This window comes from Leopardus geoffroyi, chromosome C1, assembly GCF_018350155.1.
Source record: "Leopardus geoffroyi isolate Oge1 chromosome C1, O.geoffroyi_Oge1_pat1.0, whole genome shotgun sequence".
Taxonomy (NCBI): Eukaryota; Metazoa; Chordata; class Mammalia; order Carnivora; family Felidae; genus Leopardus; species Leopardus geoffroyi.
In genome coordinates this window covers 214,902,992-214,921,298 of record NC_059328.1, presented here as the reverse complement: position 1 = coordinate 214,921,298, position 18,307 = coordinate 214,902,992, and the positions used below count along the sequence as shown (strand labels likewise).

General features: G+C 36.6%; 2 protein-coding genes across 10 annotated transcripts in view; one reads left to right on the top strand and one right to left on the bottom strand.

Annotated features, from left to right (window-relative positions):
- The window catches only part of GIGYF2 (GRB10 interacting GYF protein 2), a 146,710-nt gene that overhangs the window by 67,202 nt on the left and 61,201 nt on the right, over positions 1–18,307 (bottom strand). For all 7 annotated transcript variants that reach the window (XM_045481735.1, XM_045481739.1, XM_045481738.1 and 4 more), the window contains 2 exons: positions 15,521–15,632; positions 14,618–14,658 (listed from right to left, as the gene is read on the bottom strand). In XM_045481735.1, the coding sequence (XP_045337691.1) occupies positions 14,618–14,658; positions 15,521–15,632 (153 nt within the window). The remainder of the gene's footprint in view (positions 1–14,617; positions 14,659–15,520; positions 15,633–18,307) is intronic.
- Positions 48–10,022, top strand: KCNJ13 (potassium inwardly rectifying channel subfamily J member 13). Of its 3 annotated transcripts, XM_045481746.1 has the most exons (4): positions 66–236; positions 5,399–5,523; positions 5,632–5,874; positions 7,670–10,022. In XM_045481746.1, exons 2-4 carry the CDS (start codon positions 5,415–5,417, stop codon positions 8,290–8,292), a joined length of 975 nt encoding a protein of 324 aa, XP_045337702.1. In that variant the 5' UTR covers positions 66–236; positions 5,399–5,414; the 3' UTR covers positions 8,293–10,022. The 3 variants fall into 3 exon arrangements, with proteins under 3 accessions (XP_045337703.1, XP_045337702.1, XP_045337701.1); XM_045481747.1 differs by having other exon boundaries at positions 48–236; positions 5,399–5,638; positions 7,670–7,877; XM_045481745.1 differs by having other exon boundaries at positions 67–236; positions 5,399–5,874.

Sequence of the window (18,307 nt, the reverse complement as noted above, 5' to 3'; positions counted from 1 at the left end):
ATCAGAGCTAATTGGCCCCCCTGCAGACTAAGTGACCAATCACATCAGCTTCAGCTGAAACTAGCCCCCACGACATTATAAACAGAGGAATGTGAACTGTAAACCCAGTCCAAGAAGAGAACCTAAAAGCTAGGCTTGTAGATTAAAATTACCTTACCAAAAAGACAGACTCCACAAGTCTGGTTTTCTCAAGACCTACCTACCTGTGCACACAGGCTGACCCAGCAAAAGAACTGGTGAGTACATGAAATAATATTATTTCTTTCCTTAAGAGGAACAGAGAAAGAAACTGAGTATCTTTACTCTTTAAACAAAGATATTACCTACAGGGTCATATATTAAGGTTCTTTATTCTTTTTCCTTAAATTTTAGAAATGGATAATAGCCCTAATGAAAGCATTACTGGAAATTTTCTTGTTTTATTCAGTGTATATTAACTCTCCATTATAATATAAAAATGAGTAGAAAGGAAAGACCCTAGAAAAAATTCAGTGGCTTTTAAAAATATATAGAGATATATTTCTTTTGGAAGCGATTTTAAAAGTCCAAAATAAGCCTACAGAAACAAATGACCAAAAAAAAATTTTTTTTAATCCATGAAAAAAGTGATGAATATCTAATTTTCAATGTCTTTTTAAATTAGTACTGAAATTAGTAGATTCTTCTACAAGTAAGAAATTAAAATATACAAGAATCTCTGAGCTTATATAAGAGTTAGCACACTGCCCTGATTATAGAGAGTAGAAGAGAAAAGACTCTGTACAATCAGTTTTCACACCAGACATAAAAAAATACAGAGCAATACTGTGATCATTTAACATTTGTAGTTACAGCCTATTATCTCAACTGTTTAACATGAAGGCTACTACTACCTTACAATATGGCAAAAGACATAATTTTGAATGTTACAACAAAGTAAAATGAATCAATAATCCTGACAGCCAGAATGAAGCATCCAAACTATCATTTTTATAAAGTAGTATTTTCCACCAAAGTTTATAAATGGACAAATATTTTACCAGCCCACACATGGAGATACAAACAAACCTTCCCAAGCTTCAATTCTATTGTCTATTGGGATCAGTTAGTGAGAATCATATAAATACAAACCAAGACAAATATATTCAAAGAGTATTTGTACACCTGTAGGGATATGAAAATTACTTGGAAATGTAATAGTATAAACATAATGTCTGCCCATCAGTCACTTTTTTAAATCTGATGGAGAGAAAATCTATATACATCAGGCAACAATTACATAATTTTTAAGCACCATATAAGCAAACGTAAAACCATGAGAGAAAAGAAAAAAAAATCATCTAAGAAACCTACGTCAGTTGAAAGAAGCAGAAGTAAGTTTAGAAATTCACAGAGTTTTAAGAGACCGTGTTATTTAATTCCCTGTCTTTTTCTGTTTTTAAATAGAAGGAAGCCTGGCCAAGGGGATTGGGTAGCTTGCCCAACTGACACAGCTATGTAACCAACAGAGCCAGAGCATGGTAGGCTAGATTCCCCACCTTGTCTTCATTATGCTAAGCCATACTGTTTACATGAATCCAAAGATGGAAGTATTCAGGGTAATCTGTTAAGTGGGGATCAAAATCTTACTTCTCTCAACTACTCCACTTCTCAACACAATCTAAACAAGTTCAAGCAAGGATTGATATATAAAAACCAGAAAACTTCATGGTTTTGATATTAGCCTTTTGACATCCTTGTTCACAGGGTTTTTCATGTATTGATTAATTGCAAGAGAAAAAATGAAATTGTAGAAGTCTAGAGTTAACTGTTATAAAGCTGTAACAAGTAACAACCCCGAAAAAGCCCAAATAATAATAATTTTGTTAGCAACAGTATATATATATATATATATATATATAAAGGCTATCTCCCTAGATAATGAGTTTTAGAATTTAATAAAGTAGGTTGACAATTAAGAATCATGCAGCTCCTCCCCTCCCCTCCCCCCCCCCCAAAAAAAAACTACTGTGAAACAGTAAACAATTAGTAGCATTCACCAGGACAGCAGTTCCCTAGGTGGAGTAAGCACCAGGGGTACAAGGCCCATGATAGACCTTTATACACAAAGCAGGAAGGAATATTAAAGGTGAAATTAATATAATGTTACATACCAATTTTACCTGAAAATCAGAAAAAAAAATAAAAGAAACCATATAGGACACTGCAGTGGTTCACAACCTTTCTGAAGGCAGCCAACAACTATCCTTTCTTATACCCTCCTTCTTCCTCTTCGAGTGTCAAAATGCCTTTCTTTTATAAAATTATGATGATATATCCTAACAATTATTTTCTCCCTGGAAAAATACAAAGTAGGCAATGCTACTAAGAACTCTCCTCTCCACACTTTGTTTTAATTTGTACTGATCTAGTAACATCCAAAAGATGTAATAATTGTATGTAACTATGTAATAATTGTAGCTGTGCAAATCTTCAAATTTTACAAATGTCTTCCTTAACTGAAAATAAATTTCTTGCCTAAAAGTCACAGGGTTGAACCTAAGCATTCCTGAAGACCAAATATTCTGTAATGACTCAAACAAAACTAGTCAAATGGAACATAGTATTACTCACAAAGGCTAACCAGGATTAAAATGTCTATTTTTTAAGCAATATAGTGCTGACTCTGGATTTGGTGTGGGATTCACCAACACTTACTACTTTTGTGATCCTAGGAAATTCATTACGCCTCAGTTTCTCTATCTGTAAAATGGGAATTATGATGGCACTACTGTGAAAGTTAAGAAGCATTAGTAATAATAATAAAGCAACTAACACTGAAAGGTTACTCTGTGCCAGGCATTGCCTGCTGGCTTCACATGAGTTAACACACGTGAAAGTGTTTGGTATGATTCCTGCCACATAATAAACAATACATCCTTACTAATATTATTAATCGTTACTGTCCTAAGAATCATGTATGAAGTTAACAATAGTTTACGATAGATACTTGAGATAGTTGTAGGGACAGGAAGAACATCTACTAGAAGTGCTAAAAATCTGGCTGTCAAAGACTGCCTTGTGAATACAATGCCAATCACCTTGGGAAAGGTTTTTATTTCACCAAACTTTCAAAACAGCTTCTTGTAGTAAGAAAATTAACTTGTAAAGTTAGTCAGACATGGATAATAACATAAATAGTCTAAGGCTCCCACCTGCCTAGTCTGATCCTTGGTGATGGTGACCTCATCTGAAAAATGGGGTAATAATGTCTACCTTGCTGAGATACCAAAGAATTAAAGATAATGCAATATGAAAACATCTAGCAAAGTGCCTACGAAAATTTTATTATTTCTGTTGTTACTTTCAAAAGGGCAGAGATAAAGTCTCCTAAAACATTTAAAGAATGTAGCAAAATGAGTCATTAAATAGCCATGCTGAGGGAAAAAAATACATTAAATGATAATGACCACTTGTTAGAATAATGAATTATAAAGCATTAATGACCTAAGAGTTTTTTTTTTTTTTTTAATGTTTATTTATTTTCGAGACAGAGAGAGACAGAGCATGAACGGGGGAGGGTCAGAGAGAGAGAGGGAGACACAGAATCTGAAGCAGGCTCCAGGCTCTGAGCTGTCAGCACAGAGCCTGACGTGGGGCTCGAACTCACAAACCATGAGATCATGACCTGAGCCGAAGTCGGACGCTTAACCAACTGAGCCACCCAGGCGCCCCCCTAAGAGTTTTTTAAAGTTTGTAATATGAAACTAAAACAGCTATCCACTCTAAATAAATTTTAACAATTATCTCCGTGTTCCGACAGTAATTCAGATCTGAAGAAAATACGAGAGAATGTCTCTACTATCACCAGTAAATGTTATATTAGCCTCGGGAAGGGGGGGCGGAGAGGGAGGGAAAGTATATATCCAGCTGGCCAATGTCCAATTCCCATAACACAGGAAGGGAGTCTCCACAGACCCCCAAGTCCCTAGACACAAGAAGGATCCAGCAAACCCAAGCAACAATGCCTCTAGTCCCCTTCTTCTTAGGCGTCACTGCCATTCAAAAGGTAGGAAGGGGAAATGCAGTACTCTCAAGGACACCTACTTCTGAAGGAAGCAGCTAGGCAGAGTCAAATGCAAAGCTTCAATTCCCATTCTGTTCCTGGTAGGCTCTACATAAAAGTCTTAAGATGCTTTTGACACATGCAAGAATAGTCACGTAGAAAGCATACCTTAGCTTTCTTTTCACCACAGAGAAAAGCATACCCACTGATTTACAATTTAACTGTTTATAGCTAAAAACTAATTATATTAATTAACTTTTAAAAATTGCCATTTGGTGCCTTAATGGTTATCTTAGTTCATTACACTTGAAGCTTTTTCTTCTGGTTTACCTACTTTCAAAACTAACATTACCTAGCGATCTCTACCTGGAATTTCTTATTTACCAAGAAAATAATTCTCTCAGGGCACATGGGTGGCTCAGTCAGTTAAGCATCCAACTTTGGCTCAGGTCACGATCTCACAGTCCGTGAGTTCGAGCCCCACGTTGGGCTCTGTGCTGACAGCTCAGAGCCTGGAGCCTGCTTCGGATTCTGTGTACCCCTCTCTCGCTGCCCCTCCCCTACTCATGCTCTGTCTCTGTCTCAAAAATAAATTAAAAAAAAAAAATTGTTTTAAGAAAGTAATTCTCTCCCCAGCCAACAATCAAATCAGAATCTAGAATATTCAGAGGGCAGCAAGAAGGAAAGAATCCATGAAAATGGTCACAAAGTGACAAAAACAAATAAAGCCTATTCATAAAACTTTCAACAGGCTAATTTAAAAAAAGTATACATTACAACCATAGGTCTCTAAATGCTTAGACCTGTCCTAGCACGAAGTTCGGTTTCCAAATATTTGCAGACAGCTTAACACTACATCTCCAAATGCTTTCTAGTTATTTACACAGAGGAACACATATTTAACTTATTCCTCTTAATTATGAATTACTCGTAATTTTAAATTATTATGAAAAGTAGATAAACACATAACGTTTAGTCAAATCAACAGCTACTTTTGCCTGGACTCTTGCAAGAGAGGGGGCACTGACAAGCCACAAACCATATCCCCAACTTTCAGGGATCTTAAAATATACTCAAAAATATTAAAATGCCAATAGTTTAACAGCCATTCAAAAGAAACAATAAGATCCTAAGGCAGCCCCTGATCAGGCAGCATACAAGCATTTACTTGCATTATTAGCAGGTAATTTCTACGATTAGTTAGTCAGTAAATGCCCCCTTCACGAAGAGGGGGGAGAGAGCTGTCAGACTGGAAAAGCTGGCCCAGTAGCTAGGGAAGCATTCCAAAAACAGGACAAAGTGAATGAAGTCTCAAAATTTATTAATATTAGCTATAGAACAGTTAAGAGCTTACTAACTTATTCTTGGTTTCAGAAAATTACAGACCAAGATGGATGGCAGTAATTGCAAAGCTACTGCTCCTCTCCTAACTCAGAGGTACCGGAGGATGGTCACCAAGGACGGCCACAGCACACTGCAAATGGATGGTGCCCAAAGAGGTCTTGTATATCTTCGAGATGCTTGGGGAATCCTAATGGACATGCGCTGGCGCTGGATGATGTTGGTCTTTTCTGCTTCTTTTGTTGTCCACTGGCTTGTCTTTGCAGTGCTCTGGTATGTTCTAGCGGAGATGAATGGTGATCTGGAACTAGATCATGATGCCCCACCTGAAAACCACACTATCTGTGTGAAGTACATCACCAGTTTCACAGCTGCATTCTCCTTCTCCCTGGAGACACAACTCACTATTGGCTATGGTACCATGTTCCCCAGTGGTGACTGTCCAAGTGCAATCGCCTTACTTGCCATACAAATGCTACTAGGCCTCATGCTAGAGGCTTTTATCACAGGTAATTGTTTTTGTTTTTAAAAAAAAAAAAAAAAAATTACAAGTGTTTTGGAGAGGCGATAGTCAGTTATAAACAACTGTGTTGTAGAATCATTTACTTGCGTTATTAGCAGGTAATTTCTACGATTGAAAAGAAAGTCTGGGGCCAAGTGATAGGTGAAATTATAAGAAACCTGACTCTTAAATTTTACCTATTAGAACTCTATAGGAAAAAAGAAAGGATCATTCTGACACTAACTTGCAAGCAACATCATATACCAAAAAATATATATTAACAGAAGATGTAAAGGGTATTCTTCAGAGAAGCTAAATGCTTTGTTAAATAGGTGAATAAATATGTTCAATGCATATTTTGACAATCATTTTATCTAACAAAGGAATTTGATTTTTTTTCCCCCTTTACTGGGTTAGAATTTCCTCCTGAGTTCATCTGTTCAACATTTACTCAACATTCACCAGTGAGCCCAGAACACCATAGTCAGCATATTTAGAGATCAAGTATACACATACTTAACTTGAAATATGGCCACAAAGATTATGAAATTTTACATATAAACCTGATTAACACATAAGACTTTCTTCTAATAAAGTAGGGTTAGTGTCATTTTTATAAGTGATACATACAGTTTAAAAATTAAAAAAAAAAAAAAAAACCCAAAAGAAAACCTGGCTTTAACACACTACCCATTGATAATCTGAAAAGGTAAGTAATGGGCCATATGAAGGGTGATCTGGAGTCAAGTCCATTGTGCTGCCAACCAACTTTATAACCTGTAACAAATCACTCAACTGCTCTACAAGGGTTTTTTAACTGGGTCAGTCATTAGATAAAATTTAGAGGATCCAAGAACTTAGAAAAAACTTGCATTTTTGTTCACTCACCCCTAACTGAAATTTGCCATTTTTTCCATTATAAATGTAGGCAATAACAACAAAAAAAATAGTATCAGCATTTTCGTATCACACTCCGATACTTCAAAAGTACACTATTAAACGCACAACTAAATTTCATTGTTGAATGCATTTTTTCTTGTTGTTGAATGCTTTATTAAAGCACATATAGTACTATAATTTTCTTAAATGTTCAACTGGATTTCAGTACATTTGGTTTCCTGTATATGCATTTTATTTTTATGCATTTAAAGCATAATCTGATAGGAGGTCCATAGACCATAGACCTCACCAGCCTGCCAACAAGATCTGTGGCACAAAAGTGGTTAAGAAACCCTAACCTATAGGTTGGGGGCACACAGAAGATGCACTCTGAAAGGTGCACTGAAATCACCTTAGGGGCAGACCTTCTAATAAAGGGGGGGGGGGTAGTTATAGAAGTTTCCACATTAAATAATTCCTCAGTGTATCCCTCATCCTACTGGTCCCATTCCCCACCCCAAATCATTCTACTCTAAATCTAATTTCTACTTCAACTCAAAATCACAAATGAATTCTAGTAACAAGTGAATCTTGTTACTTTTTTTTAAAGTGGGGACAGAAATGTAGGAAACGACCATTTGATTTTATAAGACATGAGAAGACGCAGTTACATGTCTTTGTAACAAAGTCAATTTTGCTTAACCATTCTGAAATCACAGTTTTTAAATAAGGATGTATGTACATTTGGAAAAATGCTTCAGGCAAGTAAGACTACCCAAATTAACAATGTGTTCAATTCTTGACTCACTTAGAAGGCATCGCATCAAGGAATGTGTAACTATTTGATATACCCTTCTCATTCAGAAAAGGTATTGATATTTCAAGTATTCATTCTAAAAAAAATTCAACGGTTTCTAATTTAGGTGCCTTTGTGGCGAAGATTGCCCGGCCGAAAAATCGAGCTTTCTCAATTCGCTTTACAGACTTAGCAGTAGTAGCTCACATAGATGGCAAACCTAATCTAATTTTCCAAGTGGCCAACACTCGACCTAGCCCTCTAACCAGTGTCCGGGTCTCCGCTGTACTCTATCAGGAAAGAGAAAACGGTGAACTCTACCAGACCAGTGTGGACTTCCACCTTGATGGCATCAATTCTGAGGAATGTCCATTCTTTATCTTTCCACTAACCTACTATCACTCCATTATACCATCAAGTCCTCTGGCTACTCTGCTCCAGCATGAAAATCCTCCACACTTTGAATTAGTTGTATTCCTCTCAGCAATGCAGGAAGGGACTGGAGAAATATGCCAAAGGAGGACATCCTACCTACCCTCAGAAATCATGTTACATCACTGTTTTGCATCTCTGTTGACCCGGGGTTCCAAAGGTGAATACCAAATCAAGATGGAGAATTTTGACAAGACTGTTCCTGAACTTCCCACTCCTGTGGTCTCCAAGAGCCCAAACAGGACTGACCTGGACATCCGTATCAATGGACAAAGCATGGACAATTTTCAGATCTCTGAAACAGGACTGACAGAATAAGATGTATCCACGGCACCCTATTTTTTAATGTATTACGCAGCTACTTTTCCTTCGTTATAACTTTTTTTTCAATGCTGATTACATCTCTCTGATGATATCATGGTAACAAGCCTATGCCCATAAAAATGGCTGAGCTAATAATACACATTCTGGAAATTTAACATTCTACCTTATAAGTTTGTATCTGTGGTTATCTGCTGAAATCAATGCATCTCAACATGACAGATATTTATATAACAGCAAGTTGGTGAATTTATCATAACGTGGATGATACCACTAATGAAGGGAAAACGGGACAGTAAAGTTTAACTCAGCCGAACTCTAAGATCAACCACAAATCTCTCATTTTCATCTGCAAGTTGAAGCAACAGTCTAGTTTGAAACCTAGCCCCCTGGGTAGAATGATGATTTCACAACATTTAGCGAACATCCTTTTAAAAGTGTTATTTTTTCAAGACAACAAAGATCATTCCTCTGGTTCTTCATACTACAAAGCTGGAGTAAGTATTACCCCCCCTTAATTTTTAACATCTAAGAACAAAAAAATTCACAAGAAAAACAATGGAGAGATTTATATGTAGCTCTAAAGGCATTATACCCAAACACATGCACATGTTCACATATTTGTGGCAGAAGTGATGAGATCAAGTGAGAGCCCCAGCCTGAATGGAACCTGTAAGGTGGTATTTTTGTAAGGAGATGCAAAATTATATCTACTATCAAACAGTGATTTAAAAATCATAATCAACTATTCATCTGAATGGCTTCTAAGTAAAAACAGTCCCTTCTTACCTATGACCTATTCAATGGTATAAAACAATGCAACAACTCTAAATAACTCATAAATGCAAAGCTATTTAAGTTTTTGTAGATATAAAGGTTTACTTATACGTAATTCAAATAGGAAAAAAATCTCCAGTAGATAAAGCAAAAAATAATTAGGCAACAAAGTATTTTCAAACCCAAATTCCTGTTTCCAACTTCAAATAGTTTTTTCTATAAACACAAAATGAGTGTTTATTCATCAGTAGGAGGTTGAACTAGATAAACTCTATTACTTCTTACCAAATCTAATACTCCATGAAAATTATACTCTCTCTCTGCTTCAATTTTTATTTAATATATACTTAGATGAACGCTTTCCCTTACCTCCAGTTTAATTTAAAACCATTCCCTTTGCATAGCCTTCATTTTGATTTAAAAAAAGAAAAAACTGTCTTCAAAGCAAACAAGAACCAAAAAAGTCGCCCTATCAGATTTCAAGTAGATTTGTGGCTGCTCTTCTTTTCTGTAATTCTCCTTCTTCAAGTTTAGTAGGAAAAGTAAAAGATTAACCCTCCCCACTGGTGATGACCTAGCCAGGAATCAGCCCATGAATAAATACTAGCCTAGTAAAGGCAATCTGGTGTGACAAGCAGGGCAGAGCAGCAGTCACATTTTTCTACTCTTTGACCAAAAGGAAAAGCAAATAAAGAAGAGCTCTGGAGTAGTCAAACCGTGATAACAGCAAAAAAAAAAAAAAAAAAAAAAGTCAAGGACACAGAAACTTAATTATTGTAAACTTTTGCTGTTTGAAACTTTTAGGCATCCTTAAATGCTAACCAGACCAAAAGACTTTTTTTTCCAACCCAGGACTGTCATAACCCATATAGACAACAGGAATTCTTATTTCTATAATAAAGTAACAAGATTCACCTAACCTGTGAAAATAAAGTAGTATCAAAGATTTACATGGTATGTTTTTTCCTAAGAGCTCTGTATCACTTACACAGATTACAACTCCCAACAGTTAGGTGAAGCTGCCCAAAGATCTGGGATGAGTCTCCCTGCAGACACAGCATGTTCTCCACTCAAGTCAGAGCACTCTCAAAGTACACAATGTACATATAAGCTCTGCCTCTGAAAACTAGATGTGACTTCCCCTACACACACCCCAAAATAACTGTTGGTATACTAATGCTATTTGATAAATGTTTCACAAGTAGACAACTAAGAAATGCAATCAGAAAATCAGAAACTTCTGTCTAGGTGGCTTAAAGCTTCTGAAAGCACTGTTCATGATTCTTTCACTTACTTTCAGTGAATCACAGCTTCTACATTAAGGATTAAGTTTTCCGCCAAGATACCATTCTCCTTGGCAGGAGAAGGGAGTACAAATGGAAAGAAGGGGTGATTACTGGGAGATGGGAACAGCATCTCTAATTCCTGGCTACACAGCTCACTAATCTGGGGCACCTGGGAGCCCAAGGATGATACCTTAGATTCAAGACTAAGAAGACCATGTTGGAATTAACTTTAAAATGATTTAGGAAACTGATACAGATAAGCATGACAATCCCAACAAACTACACAAGCAGTTACTAAAAACTAACATCTAGTTTTGGTATATGTACAAGCCCATAATACCTACTGCAGACAGCACCTAATAACCAAAAGCTGCTATGTCTACACCAAAATGCACTAACTGGTATTACATTAGGCTGAACCTATTAGTATCAAATGGATCATTTTTTATTTAATGAACTTTCAATTGCATCCTCAGAGAATCATACTACAAGATCATCACCAGAACTGATCTCCCCCTCTGCAACAATAATTCCTACTGAATAGAAATTATAATTCCAGTATCACAGGCCTTTTTCTACCTCCACATTGCCCCATACATGTGTTCATAGTCGTTATGTACAATTCTTGTCCCAATGTCTATAAATATACCCATTTCTCTCCAATATAAGAAGCAAATACAGGATATAAACCATCTTTCATCTTAAAAACAAGTCATTCTGAAACCTTTAGTACTCAAATTATCTTAATTTGATGTCAGAGAACATCTCACAAGTGACCAACATATCACTCTGCCCCAACAAACTAGTTTAGTACTGCCATTCTTGAAGAGTGGAAGATACAAGAGCAAATTTTTTTGAGAGAGAGAGAGAACAAGTGCACACCATGAGCAGGGAGCAGGGCAGAGAGAAAGGAAAGAGAGAACCCCAAGCAGGCTCTGTGCCGTCAGCACAGAGCCCAACACCGAGCTTGATCCCACAAACCGTGAGATCATTACCTGAGCTGAAATCAAGAGTCAGATAGACACTCAACCAACTGAGCAACCCAGGCACCTCCAAGAAAAAAACTTTTTAATCTACAATATTTACAACAAAAGCGGATTACTTATAAAAAGAAAGGCTCAAAATTATTAGCACAGTTAATATACCTAAGTGAGCATCTTATCAAAAAACATTCAATAAAAGCCACTATGATTTATTTGAATATATATATGGAACATGCCCTGATATTTTAGTAGGGAAACCTTTCTTTATACTCTTAATCACTTCACATCAATTTAGTTTTACAGAACTCATCTTTTCAAATATATACCTTTGTATACACGTATACAAAGGAAACAAAACCTGTATTTTTTAAGGTGTTTTTTTTTTTTTAAGTTTTTTTTGAGAGAGCACAAGTGAAGGAGGGGGCAGAGAAAGAGGGAGACAGAGAATCCCAAGTGGGCTCCACGCTGTGAGCCCAGAGCCTGACACAGGATTCAAACTCACAAAACTGTGAGATGATAACCTGAGCTGAAATCAAGAGTCAGTCGCTTAACTGACAGAGCCACCCAGATGCCCCCAAAACCTGTATTTTTAAAGAGAGTGGTCGGAGAGATTTCTCAGGTTGAATTAATATACTAGTTAAAATACAAGTTGGGCAAATAATGATGAAAAGGAACTTTACACTCTAACCAAACCACGAAAGTATGACTGTGGTGAATACTTAAAATCGAGCTACTGTCATAACAGAGAACACAGGGCTTTTCCAAAGCAACCCAAGTCATTTTCAGACACCTCTATTAGATCTTTTTAACTGAGACTATGTTGAGTACCTACCACCTTAAACCTACCCTTTAGACTAACACAGATCAAACTTAATTCCTCTTTCTCAATTGTTGAGCAAATATTTGCAGACAGTAACCCTAAAAACACTCCTCCCCACTCTGTCCTGTCCACAGTTTTGTCTGCTGTGTAAACAGCCCCATTTCCGTCAGGCATTCACCATCACAGGGCTGCAAATGCCCCATTCGACTCCAATATATGGATCCCTTCCAGGTGTGGCCAGTCCTGCACACGATATTTAAGCTGTCCTGTGTCAACATAAGACAGCGGGCGTCCCTATTGCCCACCCCATGAGGATCCTACAGTTCTAGTAAATGTTATGCTGGTTAACATGGAGGCCACAGTCAGCCAAGAAAGCTGTGCTTTTCCCCAGCAAGTTGCTATTACACCATTATTCCATATCTTAAATTCTAGAGTTTACGTGAGAGTTAACATTTTCTGCTGTTAAACTTCCATCTGATTAGATCTTGTCTCTTGTTCCATCTTAATTCTGATCTTAAGTCCCAGGTGTTCCACTCTATAGCTACCCCTCTAACTACTGAGTAATCTGAAAATCTGATCACACATCAACACTGTCATCCAAAGAAAAGGAATGTTTATACAGCACATAGCACAAGACCTATCATACAAGTCAGAATTCAGTAACTGTTGAACAAATAAAGGAGTCCATATACTCTTATTTAATCCTAAAAATTCTGTAAGGCATTCTCACCTGTATTTATTATAAGACTACTGAATATGAGAGCTTAGATTACCAGTGATCTTCTGATTCAAAACCCTGTACTCTTTAAACTACCCCTCATTATCTCTCTCTAGTCACTGGCAAAAGTATTAAGTCAGACAAGGATGAGAGCAGAGGTCCCAAAACATCCTCCAAATTATGTTTATCCAACAGTCTACAATACAAGTAAAGTCATTCATCTAGCAGTAAGTTATCTACCCAGTCTGTTCCAGATTTCTTGGTGCTACACTCATTTAATGGCTTTTCATTAATATAAATATAATTATTTCCAATGCCATATTAATAAATGAGAAATTTAAATAACTGATATGTTAAAATGAACTGGTGTGAAAACAATGATGCCAAGTTGACTATTTGGTGTTTTAAAAAATCTGCAAATCTTGGGGCCCCTGGGTGGCTCAGTCGGTTAAGCGTCCAACATCGGCTCAGGTCATGATCTTGCGGTTTGTGGGTTTGAGCCCCGCATCGGGCTCTGTGCTGACAGCTCAGAGCCTGGAGCCTGCTTTGGATTCTGTGTCTCCCTCTCTCTCTGCCCTTCCCCTGCTTATGCTCTGTCTCTGTCACTCAAAAATGAATAAATGTTAAAAAAAATTTTTTTTTTTTAATCTGCAAATCAGTCTGTGAATGATATCTACATGTTTAACATATATTTTTGACAAATGCTTACTATTGTCAGATACAATCATGCCCTGGAGAAGTTATCTGGTACTTCCAGGAATTGGGAAATCACAAGGTAATTTTCATAACTCCAATGCTGGGGGGGTGCCTGGTGGCTCAGTCGGTTAAGCGTCCGACTTCAGCTCAGGTCACGATCTCACAGTTTAAAGGTTTGAGCCCTCATCAGGCTCCATGCTGACAGAGCAGAGCCTGCTTGGGATTCTCTTTCTCCCTCTCTCTGCCCCCTGTAAGTTCCCCACTCACACATGCTTATGTGCGCATTCTCTCTAAATAAATACATAAATACATAAATAAATGAATCCAATGTTACTATGAATTGGCATTCCTTTTTTCTCTCAGACCTTAATACCTACTGGCACTTTAGAAGGCAGTACCTTTAATCAGTCAGAAAAGCCCATCTTAACATTATAGGTTCTTTAATATAAACTATAATTAATTCATCACAAACACTGAAACCTTGTTCTCTTACTATGTTCCTTTTAATTCAGTAGCTAAACTATAATTTATTTTGACTCCTCTCATCTCAAAACAAGAAAAAAAACAAAGATTAGGTATCAAAAAGACCAGATCAATAATAAAAGGCTAAAGAAAGAACATTCATAGTTGTAAAATTTGCTCTCTGACACAAAAACAAGCATTCTAGCTTTTTCCCTGTTTCTTTTCATCCTGTGAGAAATATCTACATTGGAAAAGGAGTTAACAGACTGGTTCCTAACTTAAAATTTCACTTCACAAGATAGCCTTAATAAAGAATATATGCCTTGCAAAGAATACATAGACCTAAAAAGTTAAATCAAGTAAATCCTAATGGTTGTGTTTATCACCCCTGGTTTTGTGCAACAGAGCCATCAAATAACCACGGAATTATAAATCCAAGCAATGCTACAACTCCATCTACTGGAGAGGCACAGGTAACTGAGTCAATTTTAAATAAATGGATCCTTACATGTGAGCCTTTTAGGAACTAATATCATGGAAGTTCAGATAAAAATACTTCAAAACAGTAAGAAAGCCTTACCTACATCTTTTCGTCCTGGTTTTTCAAAACGTCTGTCACCTCTAGAAAAGACAAAAGAAGTTTCAAACAGGACTTAGGAGTAATATATAGATTTCCTATACATGACAACCACTGCTGTATCTGCCTTAATAGCATTGCTTTCCTTTTCAAAGTATAAAAACAAACAGTGCCCAACATTTGGAAAATATAAGAAAACACAAAGATGAAAACAAAAATATCCACTATCTCACTTACCAAAAGCCAGCTTCTATTGACCCAGAAATGTTTTTTAAAATTAGATAAATTTTAATTAGATAGATGCTTTACTTTAGATACACACTATATATAGTTTTATATACTATTTTTGGCACGTGTTTTCCCACATCATTAGATATTTTCAAAATCATCCTAACTTTTAATGGTTATAGAATATTCTATTGTGTGGATATACCATTACATAAGAAACCATGCTGATATTAAGCTAGTTGGCTTGTTTCTAATTATATTATAAATATCATCACAGTGAACATCTTTGTACATACAACTTTGTGGAACTGCCCTCATTCATCAACAGACTTCACAGAGTCACAAAGAACAGAGAAGATGCTTTGACTGATAGCAACAAAAAATAAAATGTCAATTGTCAACGCCTCCCACTGAACACTAATAAAATAACAAATCTGACTAACTATGAAATATCCATGCTGGCACTAACATATTAACCTATTTATCTCCAATGCTTCTTTCATTAAATAAGGATCATTTAAAACTTTCTAACATACATCTTGATACTCAATAATTAAAAGCATTTTTTTAAGTGAAATCTTATAACTATACAAAGAAACGTCTCCTCTGGAGAAAGCAGAAAATTTTTTTTTTTTACACCAAGAAGTCTTTATGCCAAGATCTGGATGTTTTAGTTACCTTTCCTCCCAGCTCTGTGACCTATGCATTTCCCTGCCACCTCCTCGACCAAAGACACCCTCTACTTCATCAAAGCTTCTTTGGTAGAAACCACATTCACCTCTGCCTCTGCCTGAAAATAAGAAAACAGAAAAAATGATACTCAGATATCAATATTTGACACATATTCAACACCAACGATTAATCTTTGAAGTTCTGTCTCCACACAAAGAGGATGTCTATGTTTAAACATTTAGCAAGGCCTGACGGATCTTTACCTGAGAGACCGATAATGGCACTGAAGAGGCTAGACCACAGGAGGTTGAAAGAAACAAGTTAGAAAACAGGTGTTAAGAGTCCCAGTCCTGAATAAGAAACAGTGTCAACGTTAAGTTCTTTAATAAAAAGTTTAACAGTAAAATTCTAAGAAGATCGGTAAACTATTACTACAAATTGGACCTTTCATTGGATTATTTTCAACAAAAATGAAAGATTTAGACAGCTTCAGAAGAGAGCAGATAAAATATACAAAAGTGAAGCACAAACGTTAATATAATTTATCTAATTCCACAGAAAGGATATTTAAGGGGTGCCTGGGTGGCTCAGTTGGTTGGGCGTCCAACTTCAACTCAGGTCATGATCTCACAGTTCATGAGTTGGAGCCCCACTTCGGCCTCTGTGCTGACAGCTCAGAGCCTGGGAGCCTGCTTTGGATTTTGTCTCTCTCTCTCTCTCTCCCCCTCCTTCAATCATGCTCTGTCTCTGTCTCTCAAAAACAAATCAACATTAAAAAAAAACTTAAAAAAAAAAAAAAAGAAAGGATAATTTAATATGGTCAACTCTATCAATTTTGGGAACTAACTCCGTAAAGGATGTTCTACACCAACAAAAGCACTCTTTCCCCTTTGCTCAAGTCTTCAAGGAAGAAAAACATCAGGACTAAATTTGAACCCGAGCTAGTGAGAATGTGCTGTATGCAGAGACTGAGAGGTTCTAAATGTTCAGATGTAAACTGGTCTTTACTGAAGTCAATTTGGTCAGATCTATCAAAATCTCACTCAACGATTCTAACCACAATTTATCCTAACAGAAATACACAAACATGCAAATACATATATATGCAGATGTTCACTGCAATGTGTAACACCAGAAATAACCTAAATAAATTTTGATAATATTAAATTTTAGAAGAACATTATGAAGCCACAGAAGATAAAACGCTGACATTAAAAGAAAGCTACATTATTCTGTTGAATGACAGAATAATACTTATGAAAATAACTCCACTTATATAAATTATATGGCTGTTGGGATCAGGAGGAATATCCATCCAACTGGTGCTCTGGGGGCAGAAAGCAATATGAACGTTTTAGCTTTATACTTTCTGCACAATGTGAGGTTTTCTCAACTAATGCGCACCATTTGTATCCAACACACAGATGAGAAAACTGGAAAAGGGTGGGGAGTTTAGAGCTGTACTTAGATAAAATATTACCCATCATCCGTAACTCACCATTTTTAACAGTGTAAAAACACCCAAAACAAAATGATGATGAATGACGAACGAAAGAATGCATTCCAAAGCTAAATACAAGTGAGTTAAATAATTATTTCAAATATCCACATAGGATTTCTACTTTCTGCTTATAATGTATGAAAACCTGACTCAGAATATACTTGTACTTTTATGTAACCTTATTATGAAATGCACAGAAGGGTACCCCTCATAACTAGTCCAGGTAACCCACATTTCTTCATCTGTAAAATGGAAATGAGACTAGGCTTAAAAAATAATAATCTAAAAGTTACTTTCCAGTTTTGTCAATCTAACTTTATATCAACATAAAGTCAACTCCCCAGTTTCCCATTTCAGTACCTCTCTCCTTAGGAAATGTATACATTTTTTTTAAAAACAGTATCTGCATTCTATTAATCAAAAAGGTGCACGTTATTTGAAATACACTATCAAATGTGTATAATAATATAATTTAGTGTTTAGACAATGCCTGATGCACATACAGATTCCCAGTCGTTTATAATAACATAATTACTCATTCGATAATATCCTTATAATAACACGGCTACCAGTGAATATCAACCCACAGGCTAGGAATCCCTGCTTTTGATAAGATACTGCAAATGTATACATTTTATGTAAAATCCTAAAACAGTATAATGCCAAGTGTTATGTAACACTGGGGTGGATCTCCTGCAATGATGATTCTTGGGGTGTAAGAAAGTCCCCTCTTCTGAAGAGGACAATTTTCTCAGTAAACCAATAAGTACCAAGCACCTTGAAAAAGTATTTTATTTTAGAAACCTGAATATGAAAAAAGCCTTCAGGTTGCCAGAAAAACAAGCAAACCACAGACAAAAATATTTTCTGCCAAGTTAACTAGCACTGGTACTGGTCCTCCTTATCAGACTAAAGCTTATTATAAGGAAACACATAAAAAGAATCAGATTCTAGAGCTTTCCAGTTGTAAGGACCATAATCATCTCTAAATACAGTTCTCATATAAGCAGCAGCAAGTACACATAACATGATGAATCTCTCACACAGCTAAATATTCAAAGGACTGTCCTATTGTCTGAGATTTCACCCGATTCTTTTGGGGGATTAAAATATACTTCCTTTAGGGGCGCCTGGGTGGCGCAGTCGGTTAAGCGTCCGACTTCGGCCAGGTCACGATCTCGCGGTCCGTGAGTTTGAGCCCCGCGTCGGGCTCTGGGCTGATGGCTCAGAGCCCGGAGCCTGTTTCGGATTCTGTGTCTCCCTCTCTCTCTGCCCCTCCCCCGTTCATGCTC